We start from the raw sequence: 26,211 nt of genomic DNA, 5'->3' as shown, positions 1-26,211 counted from the left end.
CCATGTAATTTTGTCAAGTTGTTAATAAAGTTAACTGTTAAAAAAAAAAAAAAAATACACAGAGGAGACAGGGAGAAGAATGTAAGAGCTGCTCCTCACAGACATGATCTGATGTTGCTGTATGTAGAAATACGTTATCATTTCTAATCCTCAATAATCTACTAATAATTTGTTATATACCTGGACAGTGTTACCTGATTGGTGGATCACATGACTGACGCCATGTTTAGTCCATTCAGTTATCCTTTGGATGTATTACTATGGACTAATCCATGGGCTATAACATTATTTCTTTATAAAGAGGCAACTACACTGATACAAAAAAAAGTATGTGGGCAGAATTTCTAATACACGTATATTAGAAAACTATGATTTCCTATTCTATAAATAAATCAATTAAAAATAAATAAAAAGCAGACAACCCCTTTAATAGAAAGACTAACATGGTAGACCTGGGGCCGTTTAGTAGACCCCCGGCTGCCATGACAATGCATCGGCACCCCGCGATAGTCGCAGGTAGCTGATGAGATGACAGTGGGGGCCTCCCCTCTGTCTAACGGCTTAAATAACACAGTCGCTATTGACCACAGCATCTAAGCGGTTGAACGGCCAGGATCGGAGCTATGCCGGCCGTTAGAGCAAAGTCTCAGCTGCAATATACAGCTGACACCCGCTCAGTTCTTGAGCCTGCTCCATACCTCACCTCCCGCTATGACGTACATGTTTTTCATTGTTTAGGAGGGGCTTCATTTAAAGTGTATTTCCACTTTTTGCCAAACATTTTATAGTATATTTGGGAGCAACATAGGTAACAATTCCCAGTTATACAACAGTTACTGATAACACAGATGCCAGGCTGCGGGGGATTTAAATTTCCATCATTGTTTAGAGCCTGTGAATGGACTCCAGGCTGTGTCTGCTGAATAATATATTGAGACGCCTCCTGCATCCCTCTAACGGACTCCCTTCCACCGGCAGGCGCCTCATAGCAGTGTGTGCTATGTAATTTATTTTAAAGGGCCAGACACACATCACTTGGTTCATGCTCAGAATATATCGGATTATTCAAACCTTCTTAGTAAGTCCATATCTTGCCTGAGCAACAAGTTTCTTTGGTTCTTGTGAGTATGTAAAGGTGTTATTTTTTGCTATAACGGATTGACTTCGACTTTTTGCTGACTACGCTGATTGATTGCTGACCCGTATCTGTTTTTTTGTATTGCATTAACTCTGCCAGCCCTGACCTCACTTTTGCTTATTGAGTGGTACAACACTTAGAAATACCATCTGCAAACTATCCACTTTTGCTATTGGAGACTACACTAGCGACGCGACCTTGGAATTCTCTTTGGAAAGTCCATATCCCATGGAGGGGCACTTTGGGTACATTTTCTGTCCAGTGGACTGTCCATCCCAAAGGACTTGAAATGAAAGTAACTGGTGTCTTACTGTGTTATCAGAATAATACTACCGAGATTGTAATTCATAGAACATTATATTACAGGAATTGTTATTTATGTATTTCACAATTATATTAGTATAGGTCACACTTTACAATATCATTTCACCTTGGTGAACCTGCACTGGGAATTGAAAGAACAGTAATTCTCTTTTATACTTTTATTATTAGGATTGTTCCCGGTGAACACCGCTGAACCACATGCTGCTTTATGACTATGGGCCAAAAATGTAAAAATGGCAGCCTGTTTTCCACTGACTGTTTTGCAGGGCAAACGGGGAATCTGATGTGATACCAGTGGCCTGCTTTATTAGCGCACCAACCGGCATCATACACTGAGCAATTCTGATATAAATATATTGCTGATGTATAAATGACGGGGCAAGCAGTTTAAAGGGAACCGGTCACCAGCATTTCACCTATTGAACTTTACTTATCCCTCACTGGCCGCTGCTATCAAAAGTTCATTACCATTACCCCCTCTCCTAAACTCCTCCTCTGACTGTAAATAACGGTCTGCAAACATTTTGCGCCTTTTATCTGAATAATCCAGTGTCCCTTTGTGCGCACACACCAGAAGAGGACATCAACGCACAAGTACGGGATTATGTGTGCTGGGCGAAGGCGAGGAGCTGTCACTCAAAAGTAAGGAGGCGGGGTCAATTCGGAAAGACTTGAGGAATGAAGATATGACTCTTTTCAAATGAAGATTTGACTCTTTTCAAATGAAGATATGACTCTTTTGTGCTCATTAGCATACGGTGTGGGAACACAAAAAAAACTGAATACTAAAGCTACAGAGCCGACTAAGAAGACAATTATAGGTTATATAGAAATTATTTTTCACCCACTACCACCAGGTATTGCTGGTTTATTAGGTGAAATGCTGGTGACAGGTTCCCTTTAATACTTTTTCATGATGACCTCCGTAGAATAGGGATAAGAGTTTACTTGACCAAAATGTTACTATGGCTGGGCTAATGTACTGAAACCTGGGACAAACCTATAGCCAAAGTAGCCAATGCGACAAATATAAGGTTAAGTGAAAAAAAAAATGCTCGGCATGGAATGAATAGGTATTGTATTCCAGATGTGCTGGTGACTGAAATTGATTTATAGAGACTACATCTTAACTACAGTATCAACCTTCTACAGCTCGAAGCCTCCTAAGTTCAATTAGCCCTCTGGAATTGAAATCCAGAATAGCTCCCAGAACTCTTGGTGGATAAAAATATGAAGCCACAGGAATTTCATTTTAGGAGCTGAACTATCCGTATGTTAATTCTGCCATTAAAATGAGCCATATCAACATGAACATATGTAGCTTATATAGGACAGTGAAAAAGAATTCATACTAAATGGCAAAAGCTTAAACTTATATTGTATTTTTCTTCAAACATTTCAGAATGTGACCGGATATATATATATATATATATATATATATATATATATATATATATATATACACACTGTATATACACACACACAGATAAAATAAAATTTTTAACAGTGACATATACTATATCATATATATATTTGGCGAGGACGTGGTGTCCGAGGCACAGTTAGCTCCGCCCACAGCTCGACCTGCAAGAAGCCTGTGAGGAAGGAGATGTGAGTGCTCAGTCTGTCTGTTTGTGCCTCTATTTGTCTGCGTCTCTGTGTTTGTGTGTGTGCGTGTGTAAGTTTCAGTATGTGTGTATGTGCGTCTTTGTGTGTCTAAGTGCCTACATATGTATCTGTACAGAGGCAGAGCTATAGGGGTCGCAAAGGTCGCAGGGCCCCCGTTGCCACACAGCGCTGACCGCGCTTCCAACTGTATTTGCATCCTCAGGACGCAAATACAGTTCAGTGCAATGCTGGAGCCTTGTTACAGCATTCACAGTGCTGCGAGCGGCTCGGCACCAAGTCCCTCACAGCACAGACCGGAGAAGGATTCTCCACCAGTCGTGGGAACGGGGATACGTAAGTAATTATGTTATTTTTCTATTAGGTACGCACATCTAGGGGCATTATACTCAGTATGGGAGGGGGGGCTCATACATTATAATGTATGGGACATCTTTGGGGGGCATTATGCTGTATGGGGGGCATTCTACTGTTTGGGACAGCTATGGGGGCATTCTACTGTATGGGCGGCATTATACTGTATAGGACAGCTATGGGGGGCTTTCTACTGTATGGGGCCATTATACTGTATGTGGCAGCTATGGGGGGCATTGTACTGTGTGGGGCATTATACTGTATGGGACAGCTATGGTGGGAATTATGCTGTGTGGGGCATTATACTGCATGGGACAGTTATAGGGGCATTATACTGTATGGGGGTGTTATACTGTATGTGGCAGCTATGAGGGGCATTATACTTTATGGGACATTATAGTGTATGGGGCAGCTATGTGGGGAATTATACTGTATGGGTCAGCTATAGGGGGCATTATACTGTATGGAGGGTATTATACTGTATGGGACATCTATGGAGGGCATTATACTGTATGGGGGGCATTATACTGTATGGGACAGCTATGGGGGCATTATACTGTATGGGGGTGTTATACTGTATGTGTCAGCTATGGGGGGCATTATACTGTATGGGACATTGTAGTGTATGCGGCATAGATGGTGGCATAATACTGTAGATTTCTACAGTATTATGCCACCATAGCTGCTGAGGCATTGTACTGTATGGGGCAGATATGGGGGCATTATACTGTATGGGACATAGTTTATCCAGCAGCTATGGGGACATTATACTCTATGTGTCAGCTATAGGGGGCATTATACTGTACGGGACATTATAGTGTATGGGGCAGCTATGGGGGCATTACACTGTATGGGGCAGCTATGGGGCGCATTATACTGTATGGGGGCATTATATTGTATGGAGTGCATTATACTGTATGGGGCAGCTATGGGTGGCAATATATTGTGGGAGCAGCTATGGGGGGCATTATACTGTGGGGCAGATATCAAGGGGCATTATACTGTGTGGGGGCATCTATGGGGGCATTACACTGTGTGCGCCGCTATGGGGGGCATTATAATGTGCGTGGGCATCTATGGGGGGCATTATACTGTGTGGGGGCAGCTATAGGGCATTATACTGTGGGGTCAGCTATGGGGAGAATTATACTGTGGAGGCATTCATCGGGTCTGTCAGGCAAGGCAGCTGGACATAGGCGCGCGCAGGGGTCTGGTGCTGCTGGGAAGGGGTAGGAGGGACCAAGCTGAATTCTTTCACCAGGGTCCATGAGCCTTTAGCTATTCCCCTGTATCTGCATATATTTCTGTGTGTGCATCTACTACATTATCTGTACTCAGAGAGTTATCACTGTGTTATCTGTGGCGATACATAGGACTGTAGGTAACATATACATTATCTGTATTCATAGTTATCACTGTGTGTTACCTGTGGTACTACATAGGACTGCAGGTAACATCTACTGTTAGGGATCTGCCAGGTACTTCATCTAGGTATACTCCTGGGATTAATCAATCCACACCTGAGGCCAGACCTGTTCGACTGACACCATCTCCCACCAACCAGGGTGGCAGGCTCAGGAGTGGGAGAGCCTATCGCGGCCTGGTCTGTCGGAGTTAGCTCCGCCCCCTGTCCTTTATTACCTGCCCTGTTCTCTCCCTCAGTGCTTGTAATTCTTTTGGATTCCTGGCCCCACTGCTGCTTGCTCCAGCCTGCTTCTGCCGTGCTTCTGCCTTGCTGCAGTTCTGCTTGACCTGCTTTGCCCCTGGCTTGCTTCTGTCTCCTTGCCCGCTTGGGTGTACTCACTTCGTCCTGGTCCTGACTGTCCGTTCGCCGCTCCGTTTCCTCGTGGCGTTCCGTGGCTACTGCCCCTTCCCTTGCATGTTCCCTGTTTGTTTCCCTGTGCACTTAGACAGCGTAGGGACCGCCGCCCAGTTGTACCTCGTCGCCTAGGGCGGGTCGTTGCAAGTAGGCAGGGACAGGGCGGTGGGTAGATTAGGGCTCACTTTCCCTTCACCTCCTTCCGGCCATTACATAATTACAAGCCCTTACCTAGTCTACCATTTCTCCTACGCTGACGCTATCATGGACCCCCTTGAGACCCTGGCCCAGCAGATGCAGGGCCTCTCCCTACAGGTCCAGGCCCTGGCCCAAAGGGTCAATCAGGGTGACGCTGCTTTAGTAGTACCCCTCACCTCACCTCTAGAACCCGACCTCAAGTTACCTGACCAGTTCTCAGGGGACCGTAAGACGTTTCTCTCCTTCCGGGAGAGTTGCAGACTGTATTTCCGCCTAAAGCCCCACTCCTCAGGTTCCGAGAACCAGCGGGTGGGTATCATCATATCCCGACTCCAGGAAGGGCCCCAAGAGTGGGCCTTCTCCTTGGCTCCTGATGCCCCTGAACTTTCCTCTGTTGATCGCTTTTTCTCTGCCCTCGGCCTCATTTACGACGAGACTGACAGGACTGCCTTAGCCGAGAGTCAGCTGGTGACCTTACGTCAGGGTAGGAGACCGGTTGAGGAATACTGTTCTGATTTTAGGAAGTGGTGCGTAGCTTCTCAGTGGAACGATCCGGCCCTAAGGTGCCAGTTTAGGTTAGGATTATCTGACGCCCTGAAGGATCTGCTGGTTAACTACCCCTCGTCTGACTCCCTTGACCAGGTTATGGCCCTAGCAGTACGACTTGACCGACGTCTCAGGGAACGTCAGCTAGAACGCTTCAGTGTGCTCCCCTCTGACTTTTCTGCGATCCCCCCCGAGGTCCCGTCTCCTCGCCCCTCCACGGAGGACTCGGAGGTACCTATGCAACTCGGGGCCTCCATGTCCCCTCGACAACGTAGGGAGTTTCGCAGAATGAATGGTCTCTGCTTCTACTGTGGGGACGACAAGCATCTACTGAACACCTGTCCCAGGCGCAAGAATAAGAAGCCGGAAAACTTCCGCGCCTAAGTGATCATCGGGGAGGTCACTTGGGCGCACAGGTATTTCCCGTTAATGTGAAACGCAATAAAATTTTGCTTCCCTTTCAGGTCTCGTTTGGTGGTCGGTCTGCCACGGGCAGTGCTTTCGTGGATTCAGGGTCATCTGCTAATATCATGTCTGCGGAATTTGCTATGTCTCTAAAGATGCCTTGTATTGATTTACCTTATCCTATCCCTGTAGTAGGAATCGACTCAACTCCTCTTGCTAATGGTTATTTTACTCAGCATACTCCTGTTTTTGAACTCCTTGTTGGCTCCATGCATTTGGAGCAGTGCTCTGTACTGGTGATGCAGGGATTATCGTCTGATCTGGTTTTAGGCCTTCCCTGGTTGCAGTTGCATAATCCCACGTTTGATTGGAATACTGGGGATCTCACCAAATGGGGTAATGAATGTCTTATGTCATGTCTTTCTGTTAACTCTATTTCTCCCCGGGAGGAGGTAAACACGCTTCCTGAGTTTGTTCAGGACTTCGCCGATGTGTTTTCTAAGGAGGCCTCCGAGGTGTTGCCCCCCCATAGAGATTACGATTGCGCTATCGATTTGGTGCCCGGTGCCAAGCTTCCTAAGGGTAGGATATTTAATCTTTCATGTCCTGAACGTGAAGCCATGAGGGTGTATATCCAAGAATGCCTGGCCAAGGGTTTCATTCGCCCCTCGACTTCTCCTGTAGGTGCTGGCTTCTTCTTCGTGGGGAAGAAGGATGGTGGTCTTAGGCCGTGCATTGATTATCGTAACCTGAATAAGGTCACCGTAAGGAACCAGTACCCACTTCCTTTGATTCCGGATCTTTTTAATCAGGTTCAGGGAGCCCAATGGTTTTCTAAGTTCGATCTACGGGGGGCATATAACCTTATCCGCATCAAAGAGGGGGATGAGTGGAAAACTGCGTTCAACACACCCGAGGGTCATTTCGAATACCTGGTCATGCCCTTTGGGTTGTGTAATGCCCCTGCTGTCTTCCAGAATTTTATTAATGAAATCCTGAGAGAGTACCTGGGTAATTTTCTTGTTGTGTACCTTGATGACATACTGGTGTTTTCCAAGGACTGGTCCTCCCACGTGGAGCATGTCAGGAAGGTGCTCCAGGTCCTTCGGGAGAATAATCTGTTTGCTAAGACTGAAAAATGTGTCTTTGGGGTACAGGAGATACCATTTTTAGGGCAAATCCTCACTCCTCATGAATTCCGCATGGACCCTGCCAAGGTTCAGGCTGTGGCGGAATGGGTCCAACCTGCCTCCCTTAAGGCGTTACAGTGTTTTTTAGGGTTCGCCAACTATTACAGGAGATTTATTGCCAACTTCTCGGTCGTCGCTAAGCCTCTTACGGACCTTACCCGCAAGGGTGCTGATGTCCTCCATTGGCCCCCTGAGGCCGTCCTGGCCTTTGAGACCCTCAAGAAGTGCTTTATCTCGGCCCCCGTGCTGATTCAGCCCAACCAAGAGGAGCCATTTATTGTGGAGGTTGACGCATCCGAGGTGGGAGTGGGGGCCGTCTTGTCCCAGGGTACCAGCTCCCTCACCCATCTCCGCCCCTGTGCTTACTTCTCTAGGAAGTTTTCGCCCACGGAGAGTAACTATGATATTGGCAACCGCGAACTTCTAGCCATTAAATGGGCTTTTGAGGAGTGGCGGCACTTCCTGGAGGGGGCCAGACACCAGGTAACGGTCCTTACGGATCACAAGAATCTGGTTTTCCTAGAATCGGCCCGGAGGCTTAATCCTAGACAAGCTCGGTGGGCACTATTCTTTACCAGATTTAATTTCTTGGTTACCTATAGGGCTGGGTCCAAGAATATTAAGGCTGATGCTCTGTCACGTAGTTTCATGGCCAATCCTCCTTCTGAGAAGGATCCTGCTTGTATTTTACCCCCTGGTATAATCGTCTCTGCCACGGATTCTGATTTAGCTTCTGATATCGCGGCTGATCAGGGTGCAGCTCCCGGGAACGTCCCTGGGGACAAACTGTTTGTTCCCCTGCAATACCGGCTGAGGGTACTCAGGGAAAACCATGACTCCGCTCTATCTGGTCATCCTGGCATCTTGGGCACCAAACACCTCATTACCAGAAACTATTGGTGGCCTGGGTTGCCTAAAGACGTTAGAGCTTACGTCGCCGCTTGTGAGGTTTGCGCTAGGTCCAAAACCCCTAGGTCCCGACCTGCGGGCCTACTACGTTCCTTGCCCATTCCCCAGAGACCTTGGACCCATATCTCCATGGATTTTATCACCGATTTGCCTCCATCTCAGGGCAAGTCGGTGGTGTGGGTGGTAGTCGACCGCTTCAGCAAGATGTGCCACTTTGTGCCCCTTAAGAAGCTACCTAACGCCAAGACGTTAGCTTCTTTGTTTGTGAAACACATCCTGCGTCTCCATGGGGCCCCAGTCAATATCGTTTCTGACAGAGGGGTACAATTTGTTTCCTTATTTTGGAGAGCTTTTTGTAAAAAGTTGGAGATTGATCTGTCCTTCTCCTCCGCCTTCCATCCCGAAACTAATGGCCAAACGGAAAGGACCAACCAATCCCTGGAACAATATTTAAGATGTTTCATCTCTGACTGTCAATTCGATTGGGTCTCATTCCTTCCCCTTGCTGAATTTTCCTTGAATAACCGGGTCAGTAACTCGTCAGGGGTCTCCCCGTTTTTCTGTAATTTCGGGTTTAACCCAAGATTCTCCTCCGTCTCCCCTGGTTGTTCCAATAATCCTGAGGTAGAGGATGTTCATCGGGAACTGTGCACTGTCTGGGCCCAGGTTCAGAAGAACCTAGAGGCGTCCCAGAGCGCACAAAAGATTCAGGCGGATAGTAGACGTTCTGCTAACCCCCGGTTTGTCGTCGGGGATTTGGTCTGGTTGTCGTCCAGGAACTTGCGCCTTAAGGTCCCGTCCAGGAAGTTTGCTCCCCGATTTATTGGACCTTATAAGATCATTGAAGTCCTCAACCCTGTATCCTTCCGTCTGGAGCTCCCCCCATCATTTCGCATACATGACGTCTTCCATGCCTCCCTCCTTAAACGCTGCTCCCCGTCCTGGTCCCCCTCGAGGATACCTCCTGTTCCCGTTCTCACCCCTGAGGGGGTGGAATTCGAGGTGGCCAAGATTATGGACAGTAGGATGGTCCAGGGCTCCCTCCAGTACCTGGTCCATTGGAGAGGATACGGGCCGGAGGAGAGGACTTGGGTACCTGCCCGTGATGTTCACGCTGGGGTATTGATCAGGAGGTTCCACCTTCTCTTCCCCACTAAACCGGGTCCCCTTAGTAAGGGTCCGGTGGCCCCTCATAAAAGGGGGAGTACTGTTAGGGATCTGCCAGGTACTTCATCTAGGTATACTCCTGGGATTAATCAATCCACACCTGAGGCCAGACCTGTTCGACTGACACCATCTCCCACCAACCAGGGTGGCAGGCTCAGGAGTGGGAGAGCCTATCGCGGCCTGGTCTGTCGGAGTTAGCTCCGCCCCCTGTCCTTTATTACCTGCCCTGTTCTCTCCCTCAGTGCTTGTAATTCTTTTGGATTCCTGGCCCCACTGCTGCTTGCTCCAGCCTGCTTCTGCCGTGCTTCTGCCTTGCTGCAGTTCTGCTTGACCTGCTTTGCCCCTGGCTTGCTTCTGTCTCCTTGCCCGCTTGGGTGTACTCACTTCGTCCTGGTCCTGACTGTCCGTTCGCCGCTCCGTTTCCTCGTGGCGTTCCGTGGCTACTGCCCCTTCCCTTGCATGTTCCCTGTTTGTTTCCCTGTGCACTTAGACAGCGTAGGGACCGCCGCCCAGTTGTACCTCGTCGCCTAGGGCGGGTCGTTGCAAGTAGGCAGGGACAGGGCGGTGGGTAGATTAGGGCTCACTTTCCCTTCACCTCCTTCCGGCCATTACATCTACATTATCTGTATCAGAGTCATCACTGTGTTTTTGTGGTATTACACAGGACTGCAGGTAACATCTACATTATCTGTACTCAGAGCAACGAAGCTAATAAGGGGCATGGAGAATTTAAGTTATGAGGAAAGATTGAAAGAATTAAACCTATTTAGCCTTGAAAAAAGACGACTAAGGGGGGACATGATTAACTTATATAAATATATTAATGGCACATACAAAAAATATGGTGAAATCCTGTTCCTTGTAAAACCCCCTCAAAAAACAAGGGGGCACTCCCTCCGTCTGGAGAAAAAAAGGTTCAACCTGCGGAGGCGACAAGGCTTCTTTACAGTAAGAACTGTGAATCTATGGAATAGCCTACCGCAGGAGCTGGTCACAGCAGGGACAGTAGATGGCTTTAAAAAAGGGTTAGATAATTTCCTAGAACAAAAAAATATTAGCTCCTATGTGTAGAAATTTTTCCTTCCCTTTTCCCTTCCCTTGGTTGAACTTGATGGACAGGTGTCTTTTTTCAGCCGTACTAACTATGTAACTATGTAAGAGTTATCACTGTGTGTAGGGCTGGGCGATTTTGCAAAAAAATAAAATCTAGATTTTTCTCAACCCTATGGACAATTTTTGATTTGATTCACAATTTTATTATTATATCCAATAATATATATTGATTATCAGGATTGTCCCTTAGCTGCTACGTGTGATCACGCTCCCTTATAAAATGGAAAATGCTGATAATCATCATATATATATTTAGCTCAGAGAATAAGAGGAGCAACTATGAGTGCAGAGGAACGCCAGGAACAACGAGAAACCAATTCCCAAAACAAAGCGTTAAGAAGGCAAAACCCTGAAGTAGGAGAAGCCTGTAATGAACAACCTCGTTCTCAAAGATCACAATTATAAATACTTATCAATACTTTTGCCAGCAAACCCATGTAACGGGTTTTCTATACTAGTTTATAAATGTTTCGGTAGTCACAGCTCCTCCCCTGCTTAAGCCCCTGTTGTGTAAATATATATATATAGTCAATGGTATAGTAAGGCAGGTCATGTCACTGCTATGGAAGCTGTGCCAAATTGCATATCCCTTAACTATTGATTCTACAAACAGAACATTGGAGATGCCCATTTCAGTGCCAGGCCTGCCTCTTCTGCACCTGTCTCAAGATTTAATGTGCCGCGGGCACTCTTGGATACACTAGGATGCTGCAGAATCATTAGGTGAAGGAGATAAAATAGACTGCTGGCTGATCTGTAGGCAGATACTATTCAAGTCAATAGGAGCTGTATAGAGCTGTGTGCAGATTGCCCATGTAGTCACGCAGTTCAGTTTCTTAAGCTAAAACCACACTTGGATCCCAAAAAATATATAGTATAGAGCATACAGCAACTTTCCCAAAACTGAACTGTGTGAACCCAGCTTTAGGTGTAACTGTAGTTAATCCCAATATCCTAATCCCAGAGCCAAATCTTCTATTAGGTGTGGAAGGGGCATGCCTACGGGCGGGACAGCTAAGATTGCATCGTGTGCTGGCACAGCCGCCAGTGTCTCTGACAGCACCTGCAGGGCAGAGAGCAAACAGCAGCTGTCAGATAATGGCAGTTCTGTGAGCTCCCACTGTATGCACCTTTGCTAGTACTATGTTTTGGGAGAAAGAGCAGACAAAACATTCCTGCCAAAAATGGTCAGTATATCCAGGTCGAGGAATATATTTAATATGTATATTTATAGTGATCGCGTTAAGAATAATTGCATAGTGTGAATAGTTCTATTTGTATTCCAAATGATTGACTGTGGGTGAGATGACATCATACTGCCACGTCAATCCAACTGTTATGGTCACAATGTTCTCAGATGTGCCAATTAAAATTACGCTCAGATCAAAGCTTATGCAGCACAGAGCCTGCACTGCAGTCAATGGTCCCAGGCAGGCTCCTCTGAGCCAATTCAATTTTATTAATGGAATCAGAAGCTCTGTCCCCTACATAAGCAGCCAAAACATATCACACTGCAGCAATAATGCTCAAAACACAGAAGAAAGAGAAGTCCTGCAATCACTCGATATTGATTTCTGCCTGATTTATGTAAAGTGGTTAACGATATTCTACTTGTGAATGAAGTGCACTGAATATGATCTATGTTTACTACTCAATATCCATCGCAGTCATGTTATAGTTAAAGTTGTAGGAATATCTAAGCTTATGTATGGTCTCCTGGATCTATCTATCTATCTATCCATCTATCTATCTATCCATCCATCTATCTATCCATCTATCTATCCATCCATCTATCTATCCATCTATCTATCCATCTATCTCTCCATCCATCTATCTCTCCATCCATCTATCTCTCCATCCATCCATCTCTCCATCTCTCCATCCATCCATCTCTCCATCCATCCATCTCTCCATCCATCCATCTCTCCATCCATCCATCTCTCCATCCATCCATCTCTCCATCTCTCCATCTCTCCATCTCTCCATCTCTCCATCTCTCCATCTCTCCATCTCTCCATCTCTCCATCTCTCCATCTCTCCATCTCTCCATCCATCTCTCCATCCATCTCTCCATCCATCTCTCCATCCATCTCTCCATCCATCTCTCCATCCATCTCTCCATCCATCTCTCCATCCATCTCTCCATCCATCTCTCCATCCATCTCTCCATCCATCTCTCCATCCATCTATCTATCTACATACGTTGTTTGTATTAATGCAAAACTCACTCCTTTTCAAAGTGTTCCTATAATAGTCTTCTCATAAGGCTTTGAGTATGATAGCTGGGATGTACTTGAGGTGTAACTCACCTGTTGCCCACTGTTGCATCCTTGAGGGGTGGTAAGGCTACACTGAGATTTGACTTCTTCTCTTGCACTGTAACTGTTAATGTTGGCACTGTGGTCTCTTCCATTAAGTAGAGGGATAATTCCAGCTGACATGTCCTAGAACTTCTGGGATACAAGGGACTTAGCAGTCGTGACACATTACAAGTGTCTTGTAACTGTGTCTGACTTGTGTTCTGAAAAAGGATTCCATCTATAAAAGAAGGTGATACAGTCAAGAGTGTATATTAATACTTTTGCAGTTCTACATATCCAGGTCAGATGTTCTCTTTTCTCTTAGGCTTTGTTCACATCTGCATCGGGGCTTTCCGTTGTTCTGCTCCATCAGAGGAACAGAACAAGGGGAAACTGGAAGTGACGATTCCGTTGCATCACGGACACCACCGGCGGCTGATGGAACCCATTGACTTTCTATCAGCATGCTGCGCTAATGAAGCCTCCAATGCGGATGTGACCAGAGCCTTATACCATTCAGTTATGGAGAGAGTAGTACTGTATTGGATCCTATAAAGAGAAAATATTTCCTAAGAAGAACAACTTATGTTCTCCATCTCATTATGTGCAGATGATATAGAGTTGTTACATTGATGTATTTAAAGTCATGAATGAAGTATACAGCAGAGTATGGAATGTAAATAAGAACTATGTCAAACACATCTTCTAATGAAGGACTTTTATGACTTAAAGGGAACTGGTCACTTTGAAAATGTAAACCAATCTGCGGGCAGCATGTTACAGAGCAGGGGGAGCTGAGCAGATGGATATATCCTTTTGTAGCAAAAGATTTAGTATAAGTTGTAATTTAATCATTTAAACCTCTGCTCATTCTGGGCTTAGGAGTCCAGTGGGTGGTCTTACTCAGTGATTGACAACCTTGACCATATAAGTGTGAATACAGTGATAGCTGCCATTTAATGAGGATGGCCGCCCACTGTATTACTAAACTCAGAATGAGTGGAGGATTGAATGAAAAAAATACAAATTTATACTAAATCTTTAGCTACATTATATATATATATATATATATATATATATATATATATATATATATATATATATATATTATTTACAGTCATAGGCGTTCTGGCACCTGCATGTACATATTGTTTCATTTTGTTGGAATGTGCTGTTCAAACTTTTGTGTTGTGTTATATATATATATATATATATATATATGTATATATATCTCATCTGCTCAGCTCCATAACGGTAATCCGTTTGTAGAAGAAGGCCGTAGGGTATAATATAGACCACATTTAAATGACTGGGTGACCATGCAAGATGTGGCAGGACCAAGTCCCCCAGAGAAGGGGCTGCTCTTTCCAAGCAATTCTCTGTCCTAACTAATAGAGGGTGGTTCAGAGTTGTGTTTTGACTCCTCCTATAATGTCCATATGCCCTGCAGGTGCTTAGGATTGAGCAGTCGACTGCGCTATTGGTTCCGTCAAGAACAACGAAACCCTGTCACAATGGTGACATACGGAAACCATTAGCTAGGTTTCCGTCACCATTGAGTTCAATGGTGAGGGAAACGGAAGCTAAGGTTTCCGTTTGCCTTTCCGTTGAGTGGTTAACCCGACGGAAACCTCAGACGGAACCCATCAGCGGAAAGGAACGGTGATGTGAACAGTCCCTAAACCTCTTGAATTAAATCTGAAAATCTACACTACATTTACATCTTCATTGCTTTGTTTCATATTCATTGTGGTGGTGTACAAAGGCTTAACGATGAAAATTCTGTCCCTGTTCAAATACCTCCGGAACCAACTGGATGTATGTACTTAAGATATGCTTTATGAGTAGTGTCCCTTTAAGGCCTCTTTCACACGTGCGTATTTCATGTCCGTGTTATGCGCGTTAAAAAAACGCACGTCACACGGACCTATGCAATTCAATGGGGCCATTCAGACAGTGTTTTTCATGCAGTGTGCGTCCGCTGCGTGAAACTCACTGCATGTCCTATACTTGTGCGTTTTTTGCATATCACGCACCCATTGAAGTCAATGGGTGCGTGAAAATTACGGACAGCACACGGATGCACATCCGTGTGCCATGCGTTTTCACGCAACAGTTGCTAAAGAAATGATGAGAAAAAGAAAACCACCTCCTTCAGTTTATTTTGCTGACGTAAAAAACTTTTGACATACGGATGACATACGCGCGTAAAAACCGCAGAAACGCACTGTACACGGATGTCACACGGAGCTGCAAAGCAGGAAAAACGCTGAGTTTTTTTACGCGCGCAAAACGAACACGTTTGTGTGAATAAGGCCTAAGGCTGATGTTTTTGCACATTTGTTGTTTAAAGTACTTTTACATTATTAGACAGATCCTCTAGAGGTCTACATAACTTTTCTTGATTCAACTACTTACGGTAATAGTTATATTAATATTCTTTTGTTTTGTGTGTGATTTTAGTTTAAAAAGCATGCAATTTTACGAGAAAATAATAATGAGCTTTTTTGATATTTATGAGACAGTATCAAAATTGTATTTTGTCTGCAAGAAAAATTTAAATTTTTAGTAAATAATTTAATGGGTCTATGCGAAAACAAGTCTTTGCTATGTACTGTACCTTCATGATTATATAAAGAGCATTTGGTCCTGGAATCAAAAGTTTACCAATTCTTAAGTATTTGATTTACTCTTTCCCTTGAATGGGCAGCTCGTTGATCGGCGCTCATTTGCTCCTTTCACGAGGAGCAATGATTGGATATGTGTAGGGACGAGCGCTCGTTACTACAATTGTTCGTCCCCATACATTTTCAGCATGTTGGCAGAACATCTGCCTGATTACACAGGGAGATGTGCTGCCGACCACGATGACCTTTAATTAAAAATGAAAAGAGCATAAAAGACCAGATCAGCCAATGTACGAGCGTTTGCTCGTTTATCGGCTGATCGTTGCCCTGATTACACAGGGGAATGATCTAAATCAACCGTTTATATGAACGCTCGTTTGCCCGATCATTGGCCCATGTAATAGGGCCTTCAAACACAGGATCTTTACATGGGTGATAATTATCCAAGTACAGACATTTTTTAGTAAACGCACAAAAGCAATTAAGCCCGGATTAGAATAGACTAAAATTGGTGGCCAGGGGTAATTATATGTTTGGGGTAACGTACATTCTGCATGAGAGGACTGTATTAATGTCTGAGCATCTGACACCCATGCAAAATGGTTAATGTAAACCAAAATGTCTAAAATTGGTGTACGTGGGTTCGGATAGGTGTGCATTTTTTGGAGGCTTTTTTATTTTTTCCTTATTCTCTCATTTTCTTTTTACTGAATTTATTTATTAAGTAATACATTTTTTTTTTTATTATGGAGCCAATATGTTAGCAGGGAACTCGTTATCTATGTGATTCCTATTGTCTCTATATACAGATCATTGAAAATAGTGATCTAATGGTAACAGCCCCTTAGATCTCTGTTATCAGTGACCTATATACACAGACAAGCAGGGAAGTAACAGATTGTGTCTTCTCTGCATACTTAAAAGCCCTCTCTGCACAGGGAATCTCTGGGACATCATTGCTGACATCATAGGGTTCCCTAACAACTGCTCAAATTGCTCAAATGCAGAAGCAGCACTTCTGCATTCATAAAACACAGCGTTCAATATGCTTTTTGTGACCGGAAACTGATTATTTCAATTCCGTGTCACAGTACAGGATTGGGCTGTGTAAAAGAGAACACAGTACCATCAAACACAGCACGAAAACTAAGGGTCTTCTGGCACAAGGACCAGTCCATTTGCTCATTCATTTATGTGGAGTGGATGAGAAGGGGTTAATATACTTTTATAAGGTAAATTATTCCAATCACCAAATTGTCTGTAGCCCATTAGGAAAAAAAAATTCTTGCAACTTTTCTACTCAAGCTAAGATTAGTTCAGGTTGCAGCAGACGTGATTCATCTAATAAAAGTATATTAGGATATTTCGTATAATGCAAATCCCAAATATAGATACAGGGGTGCACATAGAAGCGAGTGGGCCCATAAAAAAATAAAAATAAAATGTGCCCCATATTAGGGTGCTGTTTCCCCACTTAGGGCAGAAGGGGTTTCCCCCTTCCCTCCCTTTCCCTGATCCTTTGGCCAATTCCCCACTCCATTGCTTGTTTAATGCAGTTCCTCTGAAGAGGAGAGGCTTGCACAGATTTTCACCACCCAATAGCAAAGGGGATGGGACCAACCAGTGCTGGAACCCCTCTTTCCAAGGGACCTATAGCCGCCGCATGACCGGCCTTTATAGTATGAATACACTTGCTTATGCACCTCTTAACTAGAGCTATTTTTTAAAGGTGTTATCTGCTTTAGACAACCCCCTATCATATTCTTCAATCTGCACACCGTCTTGGGAACCTTTTAAAAAAGTAGGGGTTGTTTGAAATGGATTAAATCTTTAATGGTAAGCATCTGTGAAAATCTTACCATTTATATAGAGCAAGACGTGCTCTAACTCTATTATATACTCATTGTTGAAATACGGCCCTAAGAGCTTATAATGGGAACACAGTTGCAGGATGGGGTATCATTTACATATGCATTCACTTTGGCATTAGATATGTCCTTAGAGATATATATATATATATATACACATGGATCCTATGTCCATGTACAAGTGTCTGTAAACATACAATGACTTCTACACCTGCAGTTGCCGAAATCACTGGCTTGGAACCAAATGAGTATATAATAAAGCTAGAATATGTTTATATATTCCCAGAGAACTCCTATTAATGTTCATATTTTAATTTGATATTATATTTTTAAACTTCATTTTAAAAGTAACTCAATATAAATAATGAGTTGTTTTCTTTTTCCGAGTACCTTCTCCGGTCTGCATATACACAGCAATGCAATAAATATGTTAATAATGAAATCCACTTCCACTGTGTCTGTATTTATTTGCATGGTAGAGATCGAGTGATACACTTGCCTTCTCTTACATTATCATGCATTATATTCTAGGCAACCAAACCTTGCAGATTCATGGTTCTTATAAATGATACGAAAAATAAAAACAAAAAACTTTTGAAATGCTACAAAATGTAAAAAAATAAAAAAAATTATATATTTTGTCCTACCATCAAGGTTTCCGGCTGTAGGCTTGTTCTCTAATAGATGTGCCTGTTGTTGTGGTGTTAATTCTCTTACTACCATTTGCACCCAGTGTGGCTTTCCATCTGAATTGGTAGATGATATCCAAGGACAATGTGTTTTAAAGTCACAGGATTCTCCTGTAATATGAAAGAGACAGACATCTGAGTAATTCTGCTGATAGAAAGGAAGACATCAGAGAAATAAATGGTGAGGTCTACCATATGATAATGTTCAATGATCAAATGTGGAAATGTATATGGTATAAATGGCAACACTGTTTAAGATATGATACAAATATATTTAGGAGCATCCCATTTTGGGAAAACGATAATAGATTCTGGTTAGGAAATAATAATATTAAATTACAAATATACGTTGTGTTCACCCAGTTAACCCATTAGTGACCGCCCATTAGTGTTTTTTACGGCGGCCACTAACGGGCTTTATTCCGATGCAATAGCCTTTTTATGGCGCTGCATCGGAATAAATAAATAGAGCAGGGAGCTGTTAAAGAGGCTCCGCCACCACATTATAAGTGCCCTATCTCATACATAAGGAGATCGGCGCTATAATGTAGGTGACAGCAGTGCTTTTTATTTTAAAAAACTATCTATTTTTACCACTTTTTTAGCGATTTTGGTTTATGCTAATGAGTTTCTTAATGCCCAAGTGGGCGTGTTTTTACTTTCGACCAAGTGGGCGTTGTACAGAGGAGTGTATGACGCTGACCAATCAGCGTCATGCACTCCTCTCCATTCATTTACACAGCAGCATTGCGTTCTTACTAGAACATAATCTGCAGCCACATACACAGACATTAACGTTAATCAAGTGTCCAGATAATGAATATACATGACCTCCAGCCTGGACGTCATGTGTATTCAGAATCCTGACACTTCTGAATCTTTTCTGTGAGATTTCCAGCAAGGGAAACTAAATCTCGTTTACCTCGTAATCTCGTGAGATTACGCGTGGATTGCTGGACGTGTATATCCATCAAACGTCGTTAAGGGGTTAAACCGCATTGGGGGCTATATTGAAAAAACAAAAAAGCAACGGGGGAATTGCTTTTTTTCCATTTGCCCCCCTACATTTTTTTTAAATAAAAGTTAATCAATAATTCATATGTACCCCAATGATGTGTCACGCAAAAAGGCCACAAATCGCTACATCGACAGAAAAAAAAAAAAGTGACGACTCTTGGAATGCAGCGACACGAAAAACTTTTTTCACATCAAAAGTGCTATTATTGTGCAAGAGTAGTAAAACATTAAAAAAAACAATGCATATTTAGTATCGCCGTAATCGTACCGACTCATAGAATAAAGGTGACACATTATCTTTTGCCACACGGTATACAGTGTAAATTTAAGATGCAAAAAACGATGGTGGAATTGCTGTTTTTTTTAATTGCCCCAAAAAAGTTTGTCAATAAGTTCTGATGCTATTGAAAAATACAAATTGTGCTTAAAAAAAACAAGCCTTCATACAGCTCAGTCGACGGTAAAAAAAAAAACAGTTATGGCTCTGAGAATGTGGCAACACAAAAACAAATGATTAAAAAAAATATTGGTTTTATTGTGCAAAAGTCGTAAAACGTGGAAAAAATATATAAATTTGGTCTCGTTGTAAGGGTACGTTCACACACTTAACAAAAAACGTCTGAAAATACGGAGCTGTTTTCAGAGAGGGCAACCTCTGATTTTCAGGCGTTTTTGAAGCCGAAAATGAAGCTTCTTTTAATTTGGAGCTTCTTTTGAGGCGTTTTTCATAGTGTTCAAAGGAAAATCAGCTCCAAAAAATGCCTCAAGAAGTGACCTGCTACTTCTTTTTATGCTCCGTTTTTTAAAACAGTGGCGTAAAAAGACACCCCATATGAACTAAATGCTGTTTTTTCCATTGATTTCAATGGGCAGATGTTTGTAGGCGTTCAGCTTCCGTTTTTTCAGGTGTTTTTCGAGGCGTAAACGCCCCAAAATACGCCTAAAAACACTGTGTGTGAACATACCCTCATTGTAATGAACCACAGATTAAGAGTTAACATATTTTTTATACCTCACGGTAAACTCCATCAAAAAAAAAATCTGCTTTATTATTTTCAACGCCCCCAAAAGAATGAATAAACGTTTTTTAATACATTGTATGTACCCCACAATGGTGGCACTAAAAAATACTTGTCCTGCAAAAAAACGAACCCTCATACGGCTACATAGACGGAAAAAATGTAAAAGTTATTGCTCTCAGAACGCAGTGGTGAAAAAAAACTATAAAAAGTTTGCTGGGTTCTCAAAGCCCAAAATAGCAGCCTCCGGAAGGGGTTAGGGTAAGATTACACAGAGGTTTTTGTCAGGCAGAAAAAATATGCTTTAAAATTCCTTCAGGATTTTTGAGGCAAATTTTGAAATGGCAGCATTTTTTTGAAGTTTTTTTGCATAATTTTTTTTTGGACATTTTTTTTTTTTAACGAATCAAATGGAAAAACCGCAGCAAAAAAACCACTTCAAGCGAGCCATAAAATAATAAAAGATCCATTACTCACCTGACAGATCTGGCATTTCAGCACAGCTGCTTCTTGAATGTTTTTGTTGACAGTGTCGCAGCAATGTCGTGTCCGTATACCCACATGATCGCTGCAGCCAATCACTCGCCGCAGCATTCTCGTGCAATATACCTCTAAGGCCAGTAATTGGCTGCCACGATCACGTGTTTATACAGGCATGTCGTAGCTGCTGTCTGTTCAACAAATAGCGGCAGGGATCAATGGAGCGGCTGTGCTGGAATACTGGGGAATCTGTCCCCCCTTCTTTCCATACGCCAAAACCCCCTTTAATGATTCCCATTTAACCAATCAGACGATGCACAAGCCTATACAGTATGCCACAGTATGATGCCTCCATAAAGCATCATAATCTCCTCTGGAAGCAATGCTTCTAGGTGAGATTAGCTCCAAAATCCAGCATGAGTTGGATCATGTCAAAAATGTTTTTCTTAAGGCTTCATATGGAATATATAATCAAAGGCACACAAATTAAGGATCCATAAAATACGGATCTGTACCACTGCGAAGTGCGTGAGCCTTTATTGTGTCAATGCAGATTTTGGCTTCCAATTATTTTTTGATGCAATATATCATATTTTATTTTGACTTTGTTCTTACCTGCATTGTTGGGCCGGGATGACAAGACCACCTCCTGGTCATCACTCAGAGACACGCCAGTAATGGGTAAATCAGGTGATAGGATGGATTCGGCGTGGAGTCCTGAGCACCAATCAGCCACTGTAGATGGCACAGAAAACATATCACCAGCAAGTCATATACATTCCTATTCCGGTCAGATAATATCATCTGTGTGAAGTTACAGAAGTGAATGCTAATATTAAACAGAAGTCCTGCTGATGTAAATACATTATGTTAAAATGAGATATACAGAACTCCCAAGGGAACGGTATATATGATTACCTGAAGTAGCATAACATCCTGTATCGAGATGATTAAGTGATGTCACATTATATGTTGTGGCTGGGGAGTCAGTGTAGCTCTATAATGACTTAAAATACCGCAGATTTCCCCCATTGGCCGGATAACTATGAGGTCTATGCAGTTTATTAGAGTTGTAGGAAGATGGTCACTTTCCATCACGAACATGTCCAGTAATGATCTTCTCTATGTTGAGAGCACAACAAATTGATAATGAGCTTCACCAGTATATCCAGTTTTTGGAATCAATATCAATTGCCCAAGACCAGTTGCAAGACTGGAGCTCTGCAGTCAGTAAAGAACTGAAATTAGCAGGAAACAGAAATGATTGATATACAGAAGGCAAGATAGATAAAAATTAGGGCTGATCATTGTATCTACTTCTATCAAATTTGTAAACCTATCTCCAACTATTATGGGGATCCAAAAAGATCCACTTAAAAGGGTTGCATGCTATAGACAATTCCGTTTTGTTAAAAAGGTCGTCCCCAACAATAAACTGATCAGAAGGTGTCCCACTGCAAGGACCTCCAACAATTACTTGTAATCAGTGGAGTATTCAATCTCCCCACAGCGCCACCACAGGAGAAATGAAACATTACAAAGTTCTCATTGAAATCAATGGCCTGTCCATGTAATAAAGATGACATGTCGGGTCCTCCAGAACCTTTGAATGCGGAACTATATCACAAAAAATGCTAAATATACAGATAAGAGCACCACAGGGAACAAAAAAGACCCCACAAAATTGTAAACATGGTATATGATAAGAAAAAGTTTAGTTTGACTAACGCGCTTTTTTTTTTCTTCCGTAGAGTTTATTACATGTATTAAAACATATCTAAAATAAGGCAACAGATGAATAAAAAATTCTAAAAGGAAAAATACAACATAAAAAAGCTTTTCCAACAATGACCAACAGGTGCTAGGCAAACTTGCATTCAAGCCGTAGTATTACTGTATAATATCCCTTGTACACTACAATGGACACATACATTCATCAGATTATATGTATGATATACATTATAAACAGTATATGAAATAGGCATATAGTATTAGAGTAGAGTGGAATAAAATGTTGGTGAATTGGTGATCTATGTTAGTGTTCATCCTGGTCTTTTGGCCCAATAAATAGTAGTCAGTTTGGTACAGGAAGAGCAGGCAGGACCATACACAAATTTTGTTTGTGTTGATCCAGAAAAAGGCAAATAACAATCTTTTCCCCCAGGATCAATGTCCCTTTCATTACCACTAATAAATACAGCTGGGAATATCAGGTATTATTAGAATTTTTATTTTTTTTAAATTTTCCGATGAATTCTACCAAAGGACTACAAGAATGCTGAGGACCAGAGACTTGTAAAAAAAAAAAAAAGAACCATGCACCATTACTAGGATACAGGTAACAAACTGGCAGGAAAGCCAGAGAAATATCTATATCTCTTTACACCACAGAATACCATCTTAAAGAGACTCTGTCACCACATTATAAGTGCCCTGTCTCCTATATAAGGAGATGGGCGCTGTAATGTAGGTGACAGTAATGCTTTTTATTTAAAAAAAACGATCTATTTTCACAACGTTAGGAGCAATTTTTGTTTATGCTAATGAGCTTTCTTAATGCCCAAGTGGGCGTACTTTTACTTTTGACCAAGTGGGCGTTGTACAGAGGAGTGTATGACGCTGACCAATCAGCATCATGCACTCCTCTCCATTCATTTACACTGCACTAGCGATATAGTTATATCACTATGTGCAGCCTCATACACAAGCCCTAACATTACTACAGTGTCTTGATAATTAATACACATGACCATCCAGCCTGGACGTCATGTGTACTCAGAATCCTGACACTTCTGACTCTTTTGTGAGATTCCGGCAAGTGAAACCAAATCTCGTTTAGCTCCGTAATCTCGCGAGATTTGGTTTCACTTGCCGGAATCTCACAAAAAAGATTCAGAAGTGTCAGGATTCTGAGTACACATGACGTCCAGGCTGGATTTCATGTGTATTCATTATCAGGACACTGTAGTAATGTTAGGGCTTGTGTATGAGGCTGCACATAGTAATATAACTATACCGCTAGTGCAGTGTAAATGAATGGAGAGGAGTGCATGATGCTGATTGGTCAGCGTCATGCACTCCTCTGTACAAGACCAACTTGGTCGAAAGTAAAAGTACGCCCACTTGGGCATTAAGAAAGCTCATTAGCATAAACCAAAATCGCTCCTAACGTTGTGAAAATAGATCGTTTTTTTAAATAAAAAGCATTACTGTCACCTACATTACAGCGCCGATCTCCTTATGTAGGAGACAGGGCACTTATAATGTGGTGACCGAGCCTCTTTAGGCAGTTTAAAATTTGATCTTCCCTTCAGAATTGATTTTTCTTTCTGTTTTCATATCGATCCTCTAAGGGTATCCTGAAGAAAGGCTATGTGAAGTCTATCAGTTAATTAAAATGGCATTTTGAGCTTTCAGCACAAGAGGTGAATTAGAACTGGCTTCACAGTATCATCAATCTGACAGATATAACTAAAATGTAAGGCGATGGTAAAGGTAGAAACCTATGAAATGTTTAATACATTATTATTATGACTCGAGGCACCAGGTGACTAATATGTCAATACTCTTGACTAGGATAATTGCTATAATTGAACATGATGGCGGTTATATTAATAATTAACATATCCTATAACTTCACAGGACAACGCAAGGTCTCAGCAGATTGTTTCATCAGTGGGATGCCAGTTGTCAAGCCAGCCTGGATACATACTAATGTCATGTACCTTATACAAGATACTGTACTAATGTTTCAGCTAGTGGTTTACTGGGGACTATTTGACTATTTTGATCATGGGCTCCATGCAAGGGTGGAGCAAGATTATGAAGGAGATGTTTTGGCGGGCATCGTGGTCAGAGTGTCCATTGCGATTGGAGAGCATATAGAGAGAGACTGTCAGGTGTGTAACACACGAGACTGACAGATTAGTAGAGAACCGGAGGAAGTCTGTGGGGAGGATTGGGTCGTGCCAGTGTTTGTTGCTGAAAAGGCAAGCCCATTGTGACCGGTTTAGTGGTTTTGAACCACTTCCAGCGTCTTGACCGTAACCGGACTGCTGTATACCTTGGGTCTGCTGGAGAGCGTGCTATGTGACTGGAAAAGGTCCTGTGTATGTATCCTGCAAGTAATTTTGTACCACTTCCAGCAAGAATCCTGTATTAAGAGCGGGTAAAGGCCTAGTTGTCCCTGCCGCAAGAATGACCAAGGACCAGAGACTGTAACCGCCAATCCAATTATCCTAAAGAGACGTAACTGCCAAGTCAAGTGTCCTATAAAGACTGTAACCACATAGCCAAGTGTCCTACAGATACTATAACCACCAATCCAAGTGTCCTACAGAGCCTGTAAGCCTCAAGTTAAGTGCCCTCCAGAGGCTGTATCCGCCAAGCTGTGTGCCAACGCTGTAACCGTTAGGCTAACTATGTTGTAATCATTACACACTGTGCCCCAGCCGAAGTAAAAATTGTTTATTTGAACTGTACTGTTTCTGCCTCCACTACTGCGCCATTCCTGGGTGGCGTCCAATGTTGGGGGCTACACTAACTATAAACTGACCCTCTTACAGAATGACAGCACTCACGTCAATCTTTATTGCACCAATACAGTGACTTAGATATGTTTTGGCTCATTTTTACATCAGCGCTTTTCTGAAGCTTTCTCTGATGTAAGGATAAGCCAAAACGTTGCTATGTAACTGTAATGGCACGGCTGTGACATGGCACTAGCGAGGAAGGCCTCGGTTGCAACAAAACCTCTGCAATGTATGGGTGTTCCTTACATTGCACAGACAGTGAGGGTCTGTAAGCACCAGTCTTTACAAAATCAACACCGGTGAAAGCTTAAAAGAGAAAACTTTATTCTACGCTCAGGTGCCTTGGCATAATGATGCCCATACTAGCGCCACAAGGTGCCTACAGAGTGATACCAGCTTGTATATCAAAGACTACTAGTATGAAACGTCCTCTTCCTGCACAGATCTTTGTTATTAGAGATTGGCATCCGTTTGTCAGCAGTAACCAATATCTGATCATTCCTGCCAATACATTGCCCCCAACCCCAAAGAGTGGCAAAAGTTTATTGCAGAGATAACACAAACTTAATTAGGCTTCGTTCACATCTGCGTTGTGGCATCCGTTTTAGCGGATTGATATCAATGGTGACGGAAACACTGCTAATGGTTTCCGTTCATCACCATTCCAGCAGGTTTCCGTTTTTCCGACTGAATCAATAGCGCAGTCGACTGCGCTATTGATTCCACTGGAAAAACGGAAACTTGCAGGAACAGTGACGAACGTAAACCATTAGCAATGTTTCCGTCACCATTGATATCAATGGTGACGGAAACGGAAGCTGTGGTTTCAGTTTGACTTTCCGTTGCAGAGTTCACCCGACGGAAACCGCCGACGGACCCCGGAATGGAAA

The 26,211-nt window shown here is 42.8% G+C and overlaps 1 protein-coding gene and 1 long non-coding RNA gene across 2 annotated transcripts in view; one reads left to right on the top strand and one right to left on the bottom strand.

Annotated features, from left to right (window-relative positions):
• LTK (leukocyte receptor tyrosine kinase) overlaps positions 1-26,211 on the bottom strand; it is a 143,716-nt gene that overhangs the window by 80,517 nt on the left and 36,988 nt on the right. The window contains exons 2-4 of the mRNA XM_075844933.1: positions 21,405-21,524; positions 18,232-18,384; positions 13,099-13,327 (exon numbers count right to left, since the gene is read on the bottom strand). Coding sequence (XP_075701048.1) covers positions 13,099-13,327; positions 18,232-18,384; positions 21,405-21,524 — 502 coding nt within the window. The remainder of the gene's footprint in view (positions 1-13,098; positions 13,328-18,231; positions 18,385-21,404; positions 21,525-26,211) is intronic.
• Positions 71-25,233, top strand: LOC142665285 (uncharacterized). The gene is made up of 3 exons (XR_012851458.1): positions 71-119; positions 18,318-18,454; positions 24,432-25,233. It is a non-coding gene; the product is annotated as an uncharacterized LOC142665285 (long non-coding RNA).

The sequence above is a fragment of the Rhinoderma darwinii genome, chromosome 12 (assembly GCF_050947455.1).
Source record: "Rhinoderma darwinii isolate aRhiDar2 chromosome 12, aRhiDar2.hap1, whole genome shotgun sequence".
In the NCBI taxonomy this organism is placed as follows: Eukaryota; Metazoa; Chordata; class Amphibia; order Anura; family Rhinodermatidae; genus Rhinoderma; species Rhinoderma darwinii.
The sequence above is the reverse complement of the archived record's forward strand: the minus strand, read 5'-3'. Positions and strand labels throughout refer to the sequence as shown.